Source organism: Callionymus lyra, chromosome 10 (genome assembly GCF_982586985.1).
Source record: "Callionymus lyra chromosome 10, fCalLyr1.hap1.1, whole genome shotgun sequence".
NCBI classification, from domain to species: Eukaryota; Metazoa; Chordata; class Actinopteri; order Syngnathiformes; family Callionymidae; genus Callionymus; species Callionymus lyra.
The window spans coordinates 6,229,647-6,253,261 of record NC_141827.1 but is presented as its reverse complement, the minus strand read 5'-3'; the positions used below and the strand labels follow the sequence as shown (position 1 = coordinate 6,253,261).

General features: G+C 39.9%; 1 protein-coding gene across 2 annotated transcripts in view; it reads right to left on the bottom strand.

The window, feature by feature from the left end:
- The window catches only part of igsf21a (immunoglobin superfamily, member 21a), a 291,710-nt gene that overhangs the window by 51,782 nt on the left and 216,313 nt on the right, over window positions 1-23,615 (bottom strand). For both annotated transcript variants that reach the window (XM_087800827.1, XM_087800828.1), the window contains exon 6: window positions 7,798-8,278. In XM_087800827.1, coding sequence (XP_087656953.1) covers window positions 7,798-8,278 — 481 coding nt within the window. The remainder of the gene's footprint in view (window positions 1-7,797; window positions 8,279-23,615) is intronic.

Genomic DNA, 23,615 nt, shown 5'->3' with positions numbered 1-23,615 from the left:
AAAGAAATCAACATCAAAAAAACAGTGTCTTTGTAACAGCCAGTACATGTTAGCTTTACTAAAGTGATAATTCAAATTTTGAATGGTATTTTTTTGTATTTTTATACGATAATAACTGTAAAAGAGATGATTTAATAAATCTAAATCCAAATAAACGTATTTATTATCATTTTAATGTAACATATGATTTTTCAATATGATGTTGCTTAAAAATAACGAAACTTATTTTAATATCATTTATGTAACTATATATCATAACAGTTTTGATCTTTTTTTAAGTACATTTTGATGCTTATAAACAAAAAAAAATGAAAGAACTGGACTTAATAAAGCAAAAGGTTTCTTGAGAGAGTCTTTGTCCAACATCTCATCTTCAACAGGAACATTGCGGCTCTAAGACCCGCATGAACGTGATGGAAAACACTCTCTGCCACAGACTCGCTGCGAGAACCGTTAGCCGCTTAAGCGACGCCGCTCATCTCCATTTGCTCAACTTTTACAATCCACCTGAGACTCTGATATCACTTCCTGCGAGGAGATTTGTCGGGATTAGTCCTCGCATAAACGAACAGCCTTCAGGATATAGCAGCTAGAATTGGACGTCCTGCCATTAGCGAGGCCCGCGACAAATGCTGCCGAAATCGCTGCCAGCGACGTCACGTGACCAGAAAATTCCATCCTTTCATGAAATTGCCAATTAGCTTAAGCAGTCTCATTAGCACAGATATTATAATGAATAGAATCAGTGGTAGATGTTTATGAGGCGAATCCAGTCCGTATTGTACTGAGAATGAATCTGTGTGAGAGCATAGAAAGTCAACTGTTCAAATAATCGGGATGTGTACGCTTGGAAATTATTTAAAAATACTTCAATAGATAGTTTTTATCCAGGGTCTCAAACCTTTAACGACGATATTATGAAACCGTCCATTTGAGTTTTATGATCGAGGGGACGAGCAGTGGACTTTATCTTTTTGTACAAGGTCGTTATCTTTTCAAATATTGTAATGATTAAGTTAAGATGGGTCTTAAAAAGCAGCACATGAAACTAGAAATAAAGTCCTGAATTCACAGTGAAATCTTTCTTTATTTCTCTTTGTTCTTTTTCTTATTTTATTTTGATATTTTTTTTATTTAAAATTGCTGTATTTGCTGTGTATAATTGAAAAAAAAAACCATTTCCCGAAGGAGACCACCTGAGGGATCAATAAAGTTCTACCTAACCTAACCTAACCTAACCTAACCTAACCTAAATCCACCAATTTTTAAACAGCGCAACATCTCAATACAATTTGCAAAGAAAGCAGACAAGCAAGAAAATATATATTTGTAGTACTGTCCAGGACTTGACTCTAGCGTAGACAAAGTCGTAACTACTTTCATATTCAGCTTTAAAAGCTGCTGGAGTCGACCGTATCCTCTCGTCCTCAGTCGTCACCAAATTGACCCGGAGATAACTCAAGGGTTAAGTATTACAACTATACTATATGATAAGAAAATATATATTTGTAGTACTGTCCAGGACTTGACTCTAGCGTAGACAAAGTCGTAACTACTTTCATATTCAGCTTTAAAAGCTGCTGGAGTCGACCGTATCCTCTCGTCCTCAGTCGTCACCAAATTGACCCGGAGATAACTCAAGGGTTAAGTATTACAACTATACTATATGATAAGAAAATATATATTTGTAGTACTGTCCAGGACTTGACTCTAGCGGAGAAAAAGTCGTAACTACTTTCATATTCAGCTTTAAAAGCTGCTGGAGTCGACCGTATCCTCTCGTCCTCAGTCGTCACCAAATTGACCCGGAGATAACACAAGGGTTAAGTATTACAACTATAATATATGATAAGAAAATATATATTTGTAGTACTGTCCAGGACTTGACTCTAGCGGAGAAAAAGTCGTAACTACTTTCATATTCAGCTTTAAAAGCTGCTGGAGTCGACCGTATCCTCTCGTCCTCAGTCGTCACCAAATTGACCCGGAGATAACACAAGGGTTAAGTATTACAACTATAATATATGATAAGAAAATATATATTAGTAGTACTGTCCAGGACTTGACTCTAGCGGAGAAAAAGTCGTAACTACTTTCATATTCAGCTTTAAAAGCTGCTGGAGTCGACCGTATCCTCTCGTCCTCAGTCGTCACCAAATTGACCCGGAGATAACTCAAGGGTTAAGTATTACAACTATAATATATGATAAGAAAATATATATTTGAAGTACTGTCCAGGACTTGACTCTAGCGGAGAAAAAGTCGTAACTACTTTCATATTCATCTTTAAAAGCTGCTGGAGTCGACCGTATCCTCTCGTCCTCAGTCGTCACCAAATTGACCCGGAGATAACACAAGGGTTAACAGATAAAAGACCCCAGAGATTTTGGCGCCTTAATCATTATTTTGTGGTGGTTCAAAGTTGAATAAACTGTGTCAATATAAACTAATGTGATGATTGATTTACAATGACTAGCAAATACTATTGCCAGTTGTTCATTTTCGGTTCGCTAGATGGCAGCGGTCATTACTAAAGGAACAATAAAATCCTGTGAGATCCCGGCGATGACTGAGCACGAGAGGATACAGTCGACTCCAGCAGCCTTTAAAAAGCGGATGTTTGAACATATTTTGGTTTGAAAACAACTGAAGGCAGTGTAAGGATATATATCATCTATATTTAACACACATTTCGAATAACCACTTGATTAACTGATAATCTTTCATATTTAATTCATGTTAAATTATTATCGCCTCTCTTTAGAAACCTCTTGCTCAGCTGTTTGTCAGGTCAAGTCAAGACTCACCCTGAGAGATACAAAACAATCGGTAGATGATGCCAGCAAGTCAAGGACAAGGACAGACATCTGCGTAAGTCAACTGATTCAAACAGATTCTCTCTAGAAGACATCAAACTGCGGAAACTTTCCACAACCAACACGGCCATCTTAGAAGACAAGTGTTTAGAGTATCTGACCAATCACAATTGCACAATTGACTAGAGGCGTTTACCTGAATATTTATTTACTATAAAGTTCTGTCATTTCGTTAGAACTTTGTGCTTGGAACTTTAAGACGTCTCTGCGAAAGATCTTTGCTTTGCCAAGAGCCCATCGGAACAAAACACTAACAGCAGTTACGACTTCGTCAAGTGGTCTGTAAATTTTACAACACCAGAGTCAAGTACTCGAAAATACTACACATATATCCTTGTTACTAGACTATCACAACACCAGAGTCAAGTACTCGACAATACTACACATATATCCTTGTTACTACACTATCACAACACCAGATTCAAGTACTCAACAATACTACACATATATCCTTGTTACTACACTATCACAACACCAGAGTCAAGTACTCAACAATACTACACATATATCCTTGTTACTACACTATCACAACACCAGAGTCAAGTACTGGACAATACTACACATATATCCTTGTTACTACACTATCACAACACCAGAGTCAAGTACTGGACAATACTACACATATATCCTTGTTACTACACTATCACAACACCAGAGTCAAGTACTGGACAATACTACACATATATACTTGTTACTACACTATCACAACACCAGAGTCAAGTACTGGACAATACTACACATATATCCTTGTTACTTCACTATCACAACACCAGAGTCAAGTAGTCGACAATACTACACATATATACTTGTTACTACCCTATCACAACACCAGAGTCAAGTAGTCGACTATACTACACATATATCCTTGTTACTACACTATCACAACACCAGAGTCAAGTACTCGACAATACTACACATATGTTCTTGTTACTACAGTATCACAACACCAGAGTCAAGTACTGGACAATACTACACATATATACTTGTTACTACACTATCACAACACCAGAGTCAAGTACTGGACAATACTACACATATATCCTTGTTACTACACTATCACAACACCAGAGTCAAGTACTGGACAATACTACACATATATCCTTGTTACTACACTATCACAACACCAGAGTCAAGTACTGGTCAATACTACACATATATCCTTGTTACTACACTATCACAACACCAGAGTCAAGTACTCGACAATACTACGCATATATCCTTGTTACTACACTATCACAACACCAGAGTCAAGTACTCGACAAAACTACACATATATCCTTGTTACTACACTATCACAACACCAGAGTCAAGTACCCAACAATACTACACATATATCCTTGTTACTACACTATCACAACACCAGAGTCAAGTACCCAACAATACTACACATATATCCTTGTTACTACACTATCACAACACCAGAGTCAAGTACTCGACAATACTACACATGTATACTTGTTACTACACTATCACAACACTAGAGTCAAGTACTGGACAATACTACACATATATACTTGTTACTACACTATCACAACACCAGAGTCAAGTACTGGACAATACTACATATATATCCTGGTTACTACACTATCACAACACCAGAGTCAAGTACTCGACAATACTACACATGTATACTTGTTACTACACTATCACAACACCAGAGTCAAGTAGTGGACAATACTACACATATATACTTGTTACTACACTATCACAACACCAGAGTCAAGTACTGGACAATACTACACATATATACTTGTTACTACACTATCACAACACCAGAGTCAAGTACTGGACAATACTACACATATATCCTTGTTACTACACTATCACAACACCAGAGTCAAGTACCCAACAATACTACACATATATCCTTGTTACTACACTATCACAACACCAGAGTCAAGTACCCAACAATACTACACATATATCCTTGTTACTACACTATCACAACACCAGAGTCAAGTACTGGACAATACTACACATATATCCTTGTTACTACACTATCACAACACCAGAGTCAAGTACTGGACAATACTACACATATATCCTTGTTACTACACTATCACAACACCAGAGTCAAGTACTCGACAATACTACACATTTATACTTGTTACTACACTATCACAACACCAGAGTCAAGTACCCGACAATACTACACATATATACTTGTTACTACACTATCACAACACCAGAGTCAAGTACTGGACAATACTACACATATATCCTTGTTACTACACTATCACAACACCAGAGTCAAGTACTCGACAATACTACACATATATCCTTGTTACTACACTATCACAACACCAGAGTCAAGTACTGGACAATACTACACATATATACTTGTTACTACACCATCACAACACCAGAGTCAAGTAGTCGACAATACTACACATATATACTTGTTACTACACTATCACAACACCAGAGTCAAGTAGTCGACTATACTACACATATATCCTTGTTACTACACTATCACAACACCAGAGTCAAGTACTCGACAATACTACACATATGTCCTTGTTACTACACTATCACAACACCAGATTCAAGTACTGGTCAATACTACACATATATCCTTGTTACTACACTATCACAACACCAGAGTCAAGTACCCGACAATACTACACATATATCCTTGTTACTACACTATCACAACACCAGAGTCAAGTACTGGACAATACTACACATATATTCTTGTTACTACACTATCACAACACCAGAGTCAAGTACTGGACAATACTACACATATATACTTGTTACTACACTATCACAACACCAGAGTCAAGATGTAAATCAATCAAAAAAAAGAAAAACTTTGACAGTTTAAAAATATATTACGTTTTATATTGCATTGTTGCTCCTCCATTTTGGGAATAACCGGAAGGGTTTATAAATCCTGTATATCCCGCCAAGTTGACGAGGCTCTCCGATGCCAAATTTGCATTGTGCCCGTCTCCCTCCATCTGTCAATATCAGCGGTTTAATTCCAGAACTGCGACAGGAGTATCCCATCCCTGCTAATTGATACTCGGTAGATTCCCCCTCGTTAGCCAGACTTGCATATGGAGTCCAGCAGGAGATGTTTCTGGGCCAAACACAATATAGGAAATATTATCCTGGAGCAGAACTTGCATGGATGCCAGTGACAGGAAGTTGATTCCAACACTCATGATTCAACTTGAAAAAGAATCCCCGGTAGAAAGTGAAAAATGAAATGATGTAGTATTTAATGGGGAAAAGGGGGATTAGCCAAGGATAAGGACCAATTCTTTCCAAAAATGAGTTTAGGAGACAGAACAGCTTGTTGGAATTAAGTGGTGATGATTTTCTTGAAGGTCTTCACTTTTTTTTCTTTCCACTAAATTCTCACTCGCTTTGTATGTTTGTTTGCTTGAGTTTCACTCGGAAAAAGTTTGTTTTTGGAAGAGAAATCAATTTCCCATCCATCCATCCATCCATCCATCCATCCATCCATCCATCCATCCATCCATCCATCCATCCATCCATCCATCCATCCATCCATCCATCCATCCATCCATCCATCCATCCATCCATCCATCCATCCATCCATCCATCCATCCATCCATCCATCCATCCATCCATCCATCCATCCATCCATCCATCCATCCATCCATCCATCCATCCATCCATCCATCCATCCATCCATCCATCCATCCATCCATCCATCCATCCATCCATCCATCCATCCATCCATCCATCCATCCATCCATCCATCCATCCATCCATCCATCCATCCATCCATCCATCCATCCATCCATCCATCCATCCATCCATCCATCCATCCATCCATCCATCCATCCATCCATCCATCATCCATCCATTCATCCATCCCTCTATCCACACATCCATCCATCCATCCATCCATCCATCCATCCATCCATCCATCCATCCATCCATCCATCCATCCATCCATCCATCCATCCATCCATCCATCCATCCATCCATCCATCCATCCATCCATCCATCCATCCATCCATCCATCCATCCATCCATCCATCCATCCATCCATGTTGTTTCTCCTTCTTCTTCTTATTGATTGTTCTTCAGTATCAGCAGGCCGACAGATGTTGCCTATACTTGTGTTTTTCTTCTTTAGATATAAATTACAAATAATATTTAAACCAGGTTCCAAAAAGTGAAGTTAATGAGAAAGTAGTTTACATAAATCTGCACACACCTACAGGCTTTGAATTTTTTTGTAACATTTCCCTTTTTATCATATTCTTGTTTATCTGTTCATTTGCATAATAATGGGCGTGGTTGACTTGATTGACAAGTGAGTACATATTAGCCTCGGATACATGCACATCGTTCCATCTACACATTTGGTTGATCACGAACCAAAACCGTGTCTAGAGCAACTGATCTACTTGTTTATCAAAGAGATATCATTGGTGCTTCTCAAATCACCAAAATCATATGAAGTCGTGGGATATCACCACGGTAACAAATCCAGGACTTGAGAACGGTTCTGTCCATTCTCACAAAATGACCGGAGCGGAAAAGAGTATAAATTGTAGAAAATGTCTTGGATCTTCATTTCCAATTATATAAGGTCAGTGTCTAAATTCTCATCTGACTTCTCTAATTCAGCTTGACTTTTTCAATATCAGCGCCGAATTAAGTCAATCTGGCAACAGACAGCTAAATGAATTGGCCTGTCAGTCACTCAGCGTTTTGCATTCACCACTAAACTTGCAATCTGCTCGGCTGTAACACAATTAAACCGCGTCAGATGAGAATCAGTGTTTTTTTCTCAGTACATTTGCAGACATAAGACGACCCGGGCGGGTTGCAGCGAGGGAGGATAAATCAAGCCCATAATGAGACGGGCGAGGGATGGTGGGGGAAAGACAGCAGGTGAGCAAAGTTAAAAACGAGGCGAGAGCGTCCGACTCACCAAGAGTGACCTCGGTCTGCATGGGCATGGACAACGCCGGGTGTTTGACCTCGCAGCTGAACAAAGCGTCGTTGTCCAGCTGGGGGTTGAGGGTCCAGGTGAGCCGGGCCTGCACCACCACGGACCCGTCGCTCTGAGGGATCTGAGTGTGGCTGAAGTAGTAGAGCGGGTCGGTGCTGTGCACCCAGCGAGGGAACTCCCGGCTGACCACCGTCTCCGGGATGACCTCCGTGGCGGGGCTGGGCTCGGACGCCTGCTGGCTCTGAGTGTGGCCGCGCTTGGGGGGCTCGGTGTAGAGGCGAGACGAGCGTCCTTCGGGGTCCAGCAGGGAGAGGGAGCGCTGGAGCTTGGTGTCGTCCAGGTCCCGGCTGATGAGAGGCCTCGCGCCCCTCACCCCGGCGGAGCCTCCGCCCTGCTCCACGGCGGTGGGCAGGGTGTAGGAGATCACCTCTATGAGCTCTCCATCACGCTTGAAGTACACCTGGAAACAAGCGGGGAAAAAGGCAACAATGAGGCGGAGAAAAGTCGACGTGCTCACACGGAACGCTTTGGTTTATGGAAGGAAATGCATGGGAAGAAGAAATGATACGGCGGCTCCAACCAGGCGATTTATGAGTCCGGACTGGCGGCTCGACTGTTAATCATCGCTGTCAGAACGTATTTTTCTTCCATAAAACATATGTATCTCGGTGTAGAGGTTTTGTTGAAACCAGAGAAAGTGACGAATGAGACAAATGGGTATAAAACTGTACAAACACAGCAACAACTTTGATACTGCAGCTACACCAACGGTACTTAGTGACCCGAAAGGGCTACTACAAGTTTGATACTCCCTTTGCAAGAAACAAAGGTTTCTCTCCAGTATATATTACTCATGCTCAATGAACACAAATACTTGAGTTTAATTGTTTTTAATGAAACACAATGATTTCATCTGATAGTAAACATGAACTAATGCAATTTAAAGTAATAATTCACTCATTTTCTACTGTAATGTGTTCATTTTTAGAGTTATAGATGGTTTTAAGTGTGTTTAAGATGACGACGAAGACAACTGAGCTCCAGTTGCTACATTAAAATAAACAAACATTTGACCAGATCAGATCAGAACCAGTCCTTACCCGACATGAGGGTTAGAAAAAAAATTAGTGAATTCAAAATTTTCGGTAAACTATGACTTTACAGCACACATTTTTTAAAGCACTTATTCAGATCCTTGGTCATTTATTTAATGTATCTTTCTATTTATACATTTGCAAAAACAACAATTTATAATAGTCATGATTCATGCCCATCTTAGAATTTTATTCCACCTTGTGACGCTTTCGATGATTGACCTGAACCGCTATGTGTCTCGATTAAGTTGATTTTCTTTTCCACCGCAAAGGCTGAAACCTGCAGTGCGCTTAACACTCCCTTATTATTAGCTGTACAATAGCATGAATCGGCTTTTCTTCATCTCACTGCAGGGACTTTTTGTGAATTAAATTTCACAATTTACATTTATTTTTTAATTCTCAAGTCCTCAAACATTTTTTTGTCCCTTCTGTTAGACCTCAGCAGCTTCGGCGTTTTTCGGAACCTGTTGCGATCGAAAAATGACATAATGGTAATAAATTACATTACGCTAGATGTTCAGCCAATGATTTATATTATTCATTCATTTTCTTCGTCCCTTATTCCTTTATGTGGGTCGCAGCGGGGTTGGGGTCCATCCCAGTTTATTTGGGCGAGAGGCAGGGGACACCCTGGACAGGATGTCAGTCTGTCTCAGGACACACAACCATTCACACACACACTACACACCTACAGAAAATTTCCGCAAGTTCGCAATCAACCTTTTGCTGTGAGGCGATCACGCCAACCACTGTATGTTTATTATTGTATTATTATTATTATTTTTCCCTGTGAACTAACTGCAGTTAAAACACACACTTTATCTTATTTCGAATGATCTTAACAGTTGATCCCTTGCAGAGAAAAAAACAGGTTTACAGTTAAAATGAAATGACCTGCTTAATAGAACATTTGTTTTGTTCACACCCAAAAACAATAAAAATAAATAAAAGATCAAAAAACGACAAACTGGGGATAAATACGACCACATGATAACATTCACTCATACAATGATCATCACATCTGATCCTCCGTGATAACATCTCCTACACATGTGGCACCAGTTTCACTTCCGTGGTCCGATGGTGTCGAGCAGCGACTGCATTGAGTGCTTAAGCTGCAAAACTGCTGCTGTCATCAAGACTGTGTGAGGATTAGAAGGTTCTGAGACGGGGTTTCCTCTCAGATCGTTTGATGCTGAAGATTGAAGATTGATTCAGCCTCTGAGCCGATGGCTAAGACTGAGTGAAACATGTGAAATATCAACAACTATTGATGAGAACTGACAGAATTTCAATCTAACAATATTTTAATAAAAGATCTAAGCACGTCAAGACTGAATGTTTATTTCTCTAAGTTGACTAATATTCCTCTTTACACGCGTCAAACCAAAAACACACCAAAGGAAATGAACAGTGAAGCAAATAACCATGTCTGGTGTGTGTTTGTATTGGACGCAGAACTCATCATTTCCAGCTGGTGGGTCTGAGGAATGAACTGAATCTGTGGGATTGAACAATATTGCCACAGAGTCTCAACTGAACTCATGAGTGTCTCCATGTTTACCCTGGATACGTCATTGTTGCTCTTCCTGCTCTGGAAAACTGAATTAAAAACATTTTTTTAAAAGAAAAACAGAAATAAATTGAAAAAACCCCCCCCAAACATCTTGAATTAATTCAAAACTATGAAGACCTTCATATAAGACTTTCCTCGGGCTATTAAATTGTACAATTCTGAGTTTGGGGCAGGAGTGGAGTGAAAGTATCTGGATGTTCTGTTCTGTTAGTCTTTGTATCCTTTGTCTTTGTTGTTTGTTGTTTGTTTGTGTTTGTTGTTTTTCTTTGATCTATGTTCTTCCTCTTTACGTTCTTGTTCTTATTTTATTTTGATTTATTTTTTATGAAAAATTGCTGTATTTTCTGTAGCTATTGGAAAAAAACAATTTCCCGAAGGAGACCTCCTGAGGGATCAATAAAGTTTTACCTTACCTTACCTTATATATGTTATTAAGTAAATTTAATTTTAGACTTCATGTATAGTAATAATAAAAGGTAGCACTAAGAAATTAGTGATCGCAGTGGAACTCAAGATACAAATTACTTTTATTTTACGTAATTTAAAAGACGATTTTTAGTCCATGTTTATTTTGATAATTATCATTGAATGCCAAGAAAATTTGACTTTTACCTTCACAGATAAACAACAATTTACCAACAAAAACACACACATGAACGCACACTCAAAAGTTATATTAATAATGTTTTATCTAACTCAAACTTCCACTATAAAAATTAGCTGAAGGACACAATGTTTTTCATTGAATTGAGCTAACAAAGCTATAAAGACCTTGAAAAACAACCATGTTATTAGGCTAAAATAGAAGAAAATCAGATACTGTACGGTAAATTCCATTTTAGACTTTATAAAAAGCAATAATAATAATAGGCAGCGCTAAAGAAAATGGACTTTTACCTTCACAAATGAACAACAAGAAGAACATACACACACATGAACACACTCTAAAAAGTTATATTTATATATATTTTTTATCTAACTCAGACTGCCAGTGGAAAATTAGCCGAACTACACAATATCCTTCATTGAAGCACCTTTTCTATAGCATCATCAAGAACAGCAAGTTTTTCCAAACCCTGGCAGATGATTGGTAATTCTCCTGGAGCTCGCTCAATTTAACCTTTGTGTTCGGAGCAACTTTATTTGAAAACAAAGTCAGCCGGGGCCCATTTCGTGCCCTTTCGCTGCGTAGGTTGTTTGTCAGAACAGATGCAACGTCGTTACATAACAGTTTTGTGTTACTGGGCTGTATCGCAGTATTTATAGCCGACGCTAAAAAGTCTGATGCCTGGCTCACAGCTGGTTCGCATCCACATGGGGTGAGGTGCCCTTGCTCAAAGGCAGAGCCGGAGATACGTTGAGCAACTGTAGCTCTTATTGACTTCGTGGTTTCATCCATACCTGCTATGTATTTACGGCACAAACAGGTTGTTCTTACTCTACTAGAATGTGTTGCTTACCAATAGAGACAACAGTTATTGATCCAGGGTCACCCACAGCCTACGTGAGTGAAAAACAAAAACTCCCCGCAAACAGGCCAACCTTCTACAGATGACTAAGCTTTTCAGATATTTGTTGAGGATTTCAACTCTGCCCTTTGATACGTATGACTTGTTTAACATGGATGATGCTTAAATGATTATTTTATACCCCTACGCTCCTTTGTGCACCTGGGTTTTAGGGTTTGTCTGCTGCTATTCTGCATGAAAAGTGTTTTGTTTTGCTTGAGGCTTGGCAGGGAGCATCTGGAACCAGGAGTGCCAACCCTTGTCGGTGGTATAAAACTCACCTGCTACCTCCAGCGACCGGATGATGCCCTAAAGCTAGCGTAGTGTCTGGGCTTACTCGGATTGGGACGGTTCTTGAAGGTGTTTGTCCACCCATGACTACGGACTAGCTTTGGCTAATGCCGAAAGACCAACAGCGATGATCTTTGACTGTGTCAACAAGAGACAGATGGTTGTCGCCGTCAACAACGTGGCGTTCCTGGGCTCCACCTTCAATAAAAAGTGTCCATAGAATCCCTTATTAGTCCCGCAAGGGAAATTCGGTAGTGCTTTTGACAGCCATTCACACATACTGATGGGAGTAGGCTGCACACCTGCGCCAAGTTCACCATCAGGAGCAATCAGGGTGAAGTGTCTTGCTCAGGGACACAACAACACAAGCTTGTCTGGAGCTGGGATTGAACCTGCAACCTTTTGGACTGCAGGCAACCACTCTACCATCTGAGCTATGACGCCATAAGGAACTGGTGTAAGTCCAGTACTAACTTTCCTTCTTCGTAAGGGTGTTACAAATGATCGCCATCGAACAGTGTGAATTTAAGAAATGCTTCTCAGTCAAGTGGGCGAGACCAGCCGTATGGTCGGACACGTCAGGTTTGGGCAGTTCCCTGCCGAGAGCCACTAGTGCCCCGTTTTTTCAAGGCGCTAACAATTTCCTCCTCCAGTTGAAACGCCTTCGCCCTCAGCGGGATCTGGAACTTGTGTTAAACTCTATGATTGGTTCCAGTTTTGATCTGCTGTATTCGGGTCCCTGAAGATGTCACTTTTTTTTTTAAGACGGCGCTGCTCCAGGAACTGCTTTTTACCAAGAGAGCCTATGACCTTTGTTTGTGCGCACTTTGTTGGTCTTTCGTCCTGCTACTAAATACTGCTTTATTTGGACACTTTCAGAATGTTGGTCCAGCTAAGACAAGTTCTGGTATTAACCTCAACATCATTTATCTTAAGTGTTTCTCAAAGAACTTGGTGGTTTTCTCTGAAGTATCTTGTTTGCTGAGACATCTGTATGTACTTGGTACAGATTTGTCATTCATTATATAGGGGCGCCTCTTTGAAACGTGTTGGCTTTTTTATTTTTTGAAGCAAACAATGAGGAATAAAAACCAAAAATAAAAAAATAAAAATGTTGAAAAGGTGAATGAGCATGGACGTGATAACATTTTAGGGTTGATAGAAAATATTGTATATATATATATATATATATATATATATAATTCTTAACTTACTTTTAATACTGTGTCGATTTTCCATCATGTTTATTTTATTGTTTGTATTTAATGTGTGTTAAAATAAAAAACTTTTTTATTAACAATTAAAAAATGAAAATATTCAAGGTTTTGCGATTAAACATCCTGCCTCTGCAGCTGAGGAACAATGAAATCACGCAAGATCTTGTCGATGACTGAGGACGAGAGGATACAGTGAACTTAAGCAGCTTTTAAAGCTGATGTTTGGACATATTTTGGTTTGAAAACAAATGAAAGCAGTTACGACTTCGTCAAGAGTCATGTGGTCTGTAAATACTACAACACCAGAGTCAAGTACTCGACAATACTACAAATATATACTTGTACTAACAGTATCACTTATATACGTATCACCTCAATCCTTCCATAAATCATCTAAATCATTTGCACTAACCTTTTAATTTCATTTGACATATGAATCCCTTGTTTCAAAAGAATGTTTAGATTGAGACGATAAACTTACTGCAGCATTTCTTTAACAAAACAAACCATCTATCAAAGCAATGATTTATATCTGCTGTAATATTGATTCTCCGTGTCACCGCTGAGAATTGATTGGAGCCTGCAAAGTTTACAAGTAGAGTAACAGCGATTACCACGCGGCTGATACGCTGTGTGTGAACTTTCAACATCTATCAGCGCTTTATCTGCCTCTGCTTGGAAAGGTTAGAATTCGATTGTGTAAAGTGGGGCACGACTTTGCATCCACCCAACTCCTGCGGCAACACACTTGCACAGAAAGAGTCTTTTTTGTACTGCTTTACAAACAACTTAATGAATTATCACAGCAGGCGAAGTGAGAGCGACACAGATTGGAACATTCCTGCACCTGTGCGGAGGTTTCTGAAACAAACACACTTGCACCTGTGATGACGACAATCAACAGGTAATTAATGTCATGAATTCCTTCATAAAACACGTCAAATCTCTTTGTATGATTGCACATTTTACAAACTTGTGCAGTTTTGCAATATATTCAGTCTTCTCCTTGGTAGCACAGCGTTAGTACGCAGACCAGCGTCAGCTCGACTGTTTTTAGGTACAAAAGCACTGATACGTTTACTGACACAGAACTCTTCACTACTCTGAGGTTCTAAATAATACCTTTTAACTAAACTACCTCGTTAAATAATAAAGATGGAGAAGGAAAGGCGGGGACAAATTCCAGTCAAAAACTGCACATTTAAAGCAACATAATTTAATTCCAGTTAAATATATTCTGATGTGTGGATATTAAGACTTTAAATATTCAATTAATGGAAAGAAAACACACAAGAAAATGTTTTATTATAGTTATTCATGGCTCAAACTACCAAAACCATGAGTAAACAGTGTGAAAAACTGTTCACCTTCAATTAAAATATCGATTTTGCTGTTGAATTATTAAGTTTCACGGTTAGAATATTGTTAGAATTACGATGAAATGTTTCTAGAAAGATTGGAAATGACATGCACAGCCATCTGGTTCCATAAATCTTTTGCGGATTTTATAGCTCTCGTTTTAGCGCTGTCCTACATTCAGGACAAAACAAAAGAACACCTTTAAACACACAATAATACTCCCATATGACTGCTGTGTCAAAAAGTCATACTGTTTTAGGGAAGATACAGAAGAGTTGTAATCATAGAATAATACAACATTCTAGCATTTTTTTCCATTTATAAGGCAGAAAAAGTAGAAATAAATCAATTTTAAACTGTTGAGTGAAATGTATTGTGTAACAACATGTTTAACTTGTAATGTGAAGACATTTTGAATGATCCAATTATAGAAACTTGAGTTATTTCACACTTTTTGTAATAAAGTTGTTTAAATGTTGAATATAACTCCTTCCGTTACCATTTAAAAAAGGTTTTCTTTTGCCATCATCACAAAAAAAACGTTCAATTCCCGGCTGTTTTTCTGCATTAAACTGATAGTTTTGCAACAGTTAAGCCTTCAATGGACAAGAATAATATTTTACCTTTAAAAGTACAGTCTTTCCCAATTCTAATGTAATAGAATCAAACAAGTAAACATCAAAATGAACAACGCTGCCAACACAGACCAAGTGCAGCATCTGTTAAATCACCTGCTGCAGAACGAAAACCGAGTGTCTTATCAGGAGACAAATCTGTCGCCTTTTTTTTTTTTTTAGCAACGTGTTAATTAACCCAAATCGAATTTCCTCAGATTCTCCAGGTTTGACAAACAGAGATAAAAGAATATGCATTATTTCTCCCGGCCTGTTGAAACGCCACACAAAACACTGATTAAATTTCCACAAGTGATTATGAAGCTGCCAAAACGACACGCGCCGCGTCTCCTACAAACACTGGGCGACACGGTTTGTTTTGTGGCTTCAGATCAGCCGCCTTTCATGATCCTTCTCGCGTTAATGCTTGATAAGATTCGCGGGGAAAATTGAAAAAAAACAACAAAAAAAACCCCGATAGACAACATCTGTAAATGAGAGTCGCACGGTTTTCGAACTCAAGATTCTCATTTTAAAACTTTCATCCGGAGACGCCGGTGTATTAAAATCACTGTCTAAATTCTGTCTGAGGATAATAAAGTACAATGAACTCAACTTACATATATTATCTGGAGACGCGTCCTCGCCGCTGATCACAGAACCTATTGAATATTTCTATGCTTCAAACTCAAACGGTCAAGAACAGGTATTGAAACGTTTCATCAACTCGCCTTTTTTTAAAAGTATTAAAAAGAAACCAATCGTTCTCATGTTGAAAGGATTCATCACTTCTTTTATCAACTACTTTAGAGAAACTAGCAGTACCTTCTGTGCTTTTGTGAAACTTTAAATAAAATTGAATTGAATTAAAAACAATGAATTATATCGAGCCCCTGAATGAAGGAAATATTGAATGTTAGATCTTGAGGACTTTGTTGAACATTTTCTGAAAAGGTTGAGTCATTTGTTGGATATAAATGAAGATTTTTTATTTTTTTGATCATTTTTAATCTCTTAAAAAAATCATTACTACTTAATTTTACTGTATAATTCTGAGTTTAAGGGCAGGAGTGAAAGGATGATGTTATTCTTCTGTTAATCTTTGTGTTATTTCCTTTGATCTACTGTATGTTCTTTTGATTTGAACTTTGTTCTTTTTTTATTGCACTTTGGTCTTGTTCTTGTTTTTAATTAAACTATCGCCCGACATCAAATAAACTGTTAACAATACTCGCAATAAACTGTTGGATTACAAGCTCTAAATCTTGTTCTGACACCATTTTCCTAAGTTAAGATAATTTTCTCTGGCTGAGTGAAAACACTTTGCAGCTAAATCTGAACAAAACTGGAACTCTGGTTATTGCTCCTGATGATAAGATTCCAGGGTTGAGTCAGTACTTGGGTGACTTAGGTCAGTCTGTCAAACTGAGCCTGAGAAACCTGGGTGTTGTATTTGATAAAGACATATCTCTAGTTCAACACTGCAGAAAACTACAAAAACTGTTTGGCTCTTTTTAACATCTTGCGTCAATTGTTTACTAAACTATTAAAATTGAAAGCAAGACATCAGAGAGTACTGAGAACTATCCAGTTTAATTTGAGATTGTTTCATGAAGCTTCATCAACAGCGCCATCTATTGAGACTTGAAAAAGAAGATAGACAGACCAGAAAATGGATAAAAATGGAAAACGATTGACTTAATTTCCTCAAAACTACACTTAGATATCAGGATTTATTATCATGTTATAATAATTATTATTGTTATTTCACATTGAGAATTAAACCTGAGAATCCAACTACATTCTGAGTCCATGAGTCTCACGCTTGTGTGTACCAGTCGACCAGGGCTCAGTGTTCCATGAACAAGTGTGTACTTCTGGTGTTCCAGACTAACCAGCCATGAAAGGCCTCTGGCAAACTCAGTCTGCGCTGGACTCACCACAAGCACATCCACGACTCTCTCCGTCTCTGATGTGCTGAACAAAGAACCTTTTACCTCAAATTGAACACTTTTCATGGAAATCAGGATCCACAAGTTGTGAGTCCAAATCCTAAAAACCGGGTCCAGCAGGAACCTTCACACCGAGTCACCCTGGATCGACTGCTTTAACTTACTGGAGCAAAAAATAGTAAAACGTTGTGTTTGTTCAAGTGTTGAGCTTGTGGTGACTGTAGCGCCCCCGACTGGGAGGAAAAGATCCTGCTTTCCAAACCAATTCCAGTCAAATATAACAGCAAATAATATGTACTAAACTACTGTCGTTAATGTGAGTTTATTAGAATATCAAATACAATAAATTAATCTATTCATTTATTGTATTTTCAACCTTGATTTTATTCACATTTTGTTTGTCACATTTTTATTGAACTAGATCAGTATCCATCATGATATTGAATTTCAAATTTTGAAATTGGTTGAACTCGTCTTTAATTTAATAATTAAATTCAATAATTTGAATATCTTTTTTATAGTGATAGTTATTTTGTTGTTTAATATTCTAATATAGAAAATTAAAAACTACAATTTCTTAATTCAATATGATTTATTTGTAGCTTTTTAAATTCAATATATTCATGATTTTTCCTTGGTTCCTTAAATATTTAAGATTTAAATGAGAATTTAGGCGAAACAAAATGGCATTATATATAAGGTAAGGTAAGGTAAGGTAAAACTTTATTGATCCCTCAGGAGGTCTCCTTTGGGAAATTGTTTTTTTACAATAGCCAGCAATTTTTCATAAACAATAAAAAATAATACATAAAAAATAAAATAAGAAGAACATAAAGAGGAAGAACAAGATGACACAATCTAAGTCTAGAGACAAAGACAAAGAACATAGGTCAAGGAAAGAAAAACAACAAAGACAAAGATACAAAGACTAACATGGAACAGAACATCCAGATACTCTCACTCCACTCCTGCCCCCGAACTCAGAATTGTACAATTTAATAGCCCGAGGGATGAATGAGTCCCTGAGTCTATTTGTTTTGCACCTGGGTAGGAGCATTCGTGCACTCATTCTGCTTCTCTGCTCACTGATGACAGTGCTGAGAGGATGACTGTCATCGTCCATGATGGACAGTAGTTTGTTCAATGATCTCCTCTCAGCAACTGTCACCAGTGAGTCCAGCTTCATTCCAACCACAGAACCAGCCCTCCTGATCAACCTGTCCAACCTGTTGACACTCCTCTTGGACACATTTCCACCCCAACACACCACAGCATAGAACAGGACACTGGCCACCACAGACTGGTAGAACATGCAGAGGAGCTTCTTGCAGATGTTAAATGAACGAAGCCTCCTCAGAAAGTACAGTCTACTCTGAACCTTCTTATACACATGGTCTGTGTTGCAGGACCAGTCCAGTTTACTGTCCATCCACACACCGAGGTACTTATAGTTGTCCACTATCTCCACCTCGTCGCCTCTGATGGACACTGGACGTGGCTTTGTCCTGGACCTCCCGAAATCCAAGACCAGCTCCTTGGTTTTTGAGGTGTTCAGCTGCAAGTGGTTCCTCTCACTCCAGTCCACAAAGTCACGTATCAGACTCCTGTACTCGTCTTCGCTGTTGTCCCTGATGCATCCAACAATGGCAGTGTCGTCAGCATACTTCTGGACGAGACTCAGCTCTGAGTTGTAGCAGAAGTCTGAAGTGTAGATGGTGAAGAGGAGAGGGGCCAGTACTGTCCCCTGAGGTGCTCCTGTACTGCACACCATAGTGTCAGACTTGATGTCCTTCAGCCTGACATACTGTGGTCGATCAGTAAGATAGTCCGTAATCCAGGAGACCAGACCAGGGTCCACATGCATCTTAGTCAGTTTGTCCTGCAGCAGAGTGGGTTGGATAGTGTTGAAGGCACTAGAAAAGTCCAGGAACAGGATTCTCACTGAACCGCTTCCTTTATCCAAGTGGGAGTAGGTCCGATGCAGGAGGTGAAGGATGGCATCTTCCACACCAACTGCTGGCTGGTAGGCAAACTGCAGGGGGTCTTGCGCGTGCTGGACTTGTGGCGTAAGATGTTTGAGGACCAGCCGCTCCAGTGTCTTCATCAGCTGCGAAGTCAGTGCCACCGGTCTGTAATCGTTCAGCACACTCGGTCGGATCTTTTTAGGGACTGGAACGATACAGGAAGTCTTCCACAGAGTTGGTACTTTCCCCAGCCGTAGACTGAGGTTGAAGACATGCTGGAGTGGCTCAGCTAGTTCAGCAGCGCAGGTCTTTAGCAGTCGAGCAGACACCTTATCAGGACCAGCAGCCTTCCCTGGACGAATCCTCCGAAGTACATCCTGTACCTGGAGTGAGGTGAAGCTGGGAAGTGGTTCTGTGGAGCTGGGGGGGGCACAAGAAGGTGGGGCAGGTCCTGAGGCGGGCAGCAGTGAGGGTGAGGTGAACTGCTCAAACCTGTTGAAAAAGTTGTTCAGTCCATTTGCCTCATCCACCGTGTCCACTGCAGTCAGAGAGGCCTTGGTCTTGTGTCCAGTGATGGTTTTAACACCATCCCAGACCTCTCTTATTTCTTCTCGGCTCAGCTTCTCCTCCAACCTCCTCCTGTAGGTGTCCTTTGCCTCCTTCAAGCATCGCTTCACCTCCTGCTGAGCTGACCTCATGGCGTCCCTGTCTCTGCTCCTGAATGCCACTTTCTTCCTGTTAAGGACATCCTTGACCTCCTTTGTTACCCACGGTTTATTATTAGGGTAACAGCGGACAGTCTTAGTAGGGGCGACAACGTCCAAACAGAAATTTAAATAATCTGTTAGACAGTGTGTCTGTCCCTCGATGTCCTCACCATGAGACTTCAGCAGCACATCCCAGTCTGTTGTTTCAAAGCAGTCTCTGATGGCGTCCTCCACAGCTGGTGTCCACTTTCTGATTGTCTTAGTGGTCACAGTCTGTCTCTGCACCAGAGGAGTGTACTGTGACTGAAGGTGGACCAGGTTGTGATCGGACCTTCCAAGTGGAGGAAGAGGTTTGGCTCTGTAGGCGTCCTTCAAGTTGGAATAAAGAAGGTCAATTGTCCTGTTATTCCTGGTGGGACAATCCACGGCCTGATGGAAAGTAGGCAGAGTAGAGTCCAGGTTGGCATGATTAAAGTCTCCAGAGATGATGATAAACGCGTCAGGATTTTGATTCTGAAGTCGAGCTGTCATTGTGTGGATCTTCTCACAGGCAGATGCAGCCGCAGCGCTCGGAGGAATGTAGACACACAGCGCGATCACGTGACTGAACTCACGCGGTAGATAATATGGACGCATGCTGACAGCCAACAGTTCTAAATCTTGACAACAAGAGACTTTCTTTACAGTAACGTGTCCCGGGCTACACCAGCGTTTATTCACGTACATGATCAGACCTCCTCCTCTGCGCTTCCCACACGCGCGCGCGTCTCTGTCCGCTCTGATGGTGCTGAAACCCGGCAGCTCCACGTGTGAGTCCGGAGTCAGCTGAGTGAGCCACGTCTCCGTGAAGATCAACAAGCTGCTCTCTCTGTAGATCCGCTGGTTGTTGAGGGCAGACAGCTCGTCCATCTTATTCGTCAGTGAATTGACGTTCCCCATCGTGATCGTTGGGATCGTTGGTCTGTGACGTCTCCGATTGTCCGTTAGCTTAGCCTTTAGCCGCTTCCCTGCCCGACAGCCTCTGTAACGGCGCTGAAGTTCGATCGGGATCTTGTGGCGATCTCCAGCCCGTGCCATTGACTTCAGCGACAGTAGATCCTCTCTTGAGTAAACAAGACGATTCTTTCCATGTTCAAAAGTATCCATTTAAAAAGATTATAGTAAAAAATTAATAAAAAACAGAAAATTATAGAAATTGCTGCGGAGCTACTGGAAGAGGCAGCCGTCCTCGTCGGCGCCTTTAATGATATACGATAATGTCACACCATACAGGTAAGTGTTTTATTTTCAAGAGTTATTGAGTCTTAAAATAAATTTTTTTGTTACTTGCTCTCTTTTTTACATGCTCTTCTGACCCCCACTCCTCCCTTTCTTCCCTCCCTCTTTTCCTTTTATCTTCTTCTCCCTTACAGCCAGTCCACACTAAGTCTGGTTCTGTTTGAGAATTAGACTCTTTAAGTTAAGTTTTTCTTAATTTGCAATCTTATTTTTTATTTATTTGATATAAATATTTTTACATGAGGTATAACATGTAGTTCATGTAAGGCTTTGCTAACTTATACAAGTTTTCAAAATAATCCAATCATATCTACAGGATGTGACATCATCACTAGGCGACACTTTTGGTGCATAAAATAGCTTTTTTGGTGATAGCTTGGAAACTAACAGACTTTTCAGGCAGGGTTTCTAGCAAATAGCATCATTTTTAATCAAATTATTAAGAAAATGTATTTCATTTTTTTTACACTCTATGTAGTGCGGCTTTAAAAGGCATGTTTTCCTTCGTCTTTCTAAATTGTCCTCACCTGTCCTCCTCTATCTCTATTGTTACACTAGTTAAAAGGTATTATTCAGAACCCAAGAGTAGTTAAGAGTTCTGTGTCAGAAAACGTATCAGTACATCTGTATAAATAAAACAGCCGAGCTGACGCTGGTCTGCATAATTTTCCTTCAACTGAGAAAAATCTCTAAACTTAGGAAAATGTTGTCGGAACATGATCTGGATCTTATAATCCATGCGTTTGTTTCTTCTCGTCTGGACTATTGTAACAGTTTGTTTTCATGTCTTAACAAGAAGGATGTGTCTCGCCTGCAGTTGATACTAAACTCTGCAGCAGGAATTCTGACTCGCTCTAGTAGAAGAACTCACATTTCTCCGATCCTTAAAACTCTTCACTGGCTTCCAGTTTCTTTCAGGATCAACTTTAAAATTCTGGTTGTTACTTTCAGATCTATTCATGGTCAGACCTTCCATCAGTGATCTGATCCAGCCTTACACCCCAGCTCGGGCTCTGAGGTCTGTGGATCAGAATCTACTGATGGTTCCACGCACACGGCTCAGGACCAGAGGAGAGAAATCTTTTCAGGCTGTTGCTCCTAAGCTTTGGAACGATCTTCTCTCTCTTTACGCTTGATGGATCTACTGACTCCTTTAAGAAACATCTTAAGACGTTTCTTTGTCATTTGTTCAGGCTTTTCCTTGATTTTCTGGAACTCCTGTGTTGTTCTCAGTATTATCTTGATCTTTAAAGTATATACTTTTTTGAGTATTGTTTTGATTGTTTAAGTGCTTTGTGACCCTGGTCTCGAAAAGCGCTATATAAAAAAATATTACTTACTTACTTACTTACATAACAACGCTGTGCTACCAAGGAGGTACTAAATAGATGTGAATGAAACCACCTGTCGACGGACCACTCACTCCTTCTAATCTAATCCTATGAAAACGTAAAAATAAAAACCTCACACTGTGTACGTGGAACATTCAATCACGCTAATAGCAAGAGGTGATATCGTTCATGCACGTGTCGCGAGAGAAAGAGGAAATTGGAGCTCGGGAGTCAGCGAGCGCCATTCTGGTCATGACTTAATCAGCTTTCCTTCTTATTATCAAGCCTCTTTATCTTCCCCCTTTTCAATCAGCGCTCGCTTGTGCTCCGAAAAAATGTTCTAATGAGTTCCACCGACACGTCGGCATCACTGGATCACGCCAAGACAGACCCGAAAGCATGGAAAGACGTCGCGGGCGGCGACTATATTTAGCTCGCCAAATGCAGATGCGGAGCAACATTAACAAACACACCTGATGAATTCACTCAATATTTTCAGTTCACCGAGGCTTAATTAAAATTCAACAGCCCGGGTAACGTCTCCGTGAGTTCCTGCGCCGACACCTGCGAGTGGCAACCGTTCGACGCCGAAAATAGAGGCTCGCAAAAACTCATTTGGCGACACGCCTTCGGGCAGCTGCGCTGACAAAGACCTGAATATGTTTGGAGTCAGAAGAAGTGAGGCAGCGCATCGACACCGGAGTAAATACTTACAAACCTAATGACCAGCTTTTGTTGTAAAGCGTGACTGTGGACAACAACATTAACACAACAAATGATTGCAGTCATTACCAGATATTTATGCTCAATTTAACATCCGAGTGAATATCCAGGGGCCGGATTTAAACACTAATGCCAGAGGAGGCTTTTTTTTTTTTTTATTGATCTGGTCATTTTTCCCTT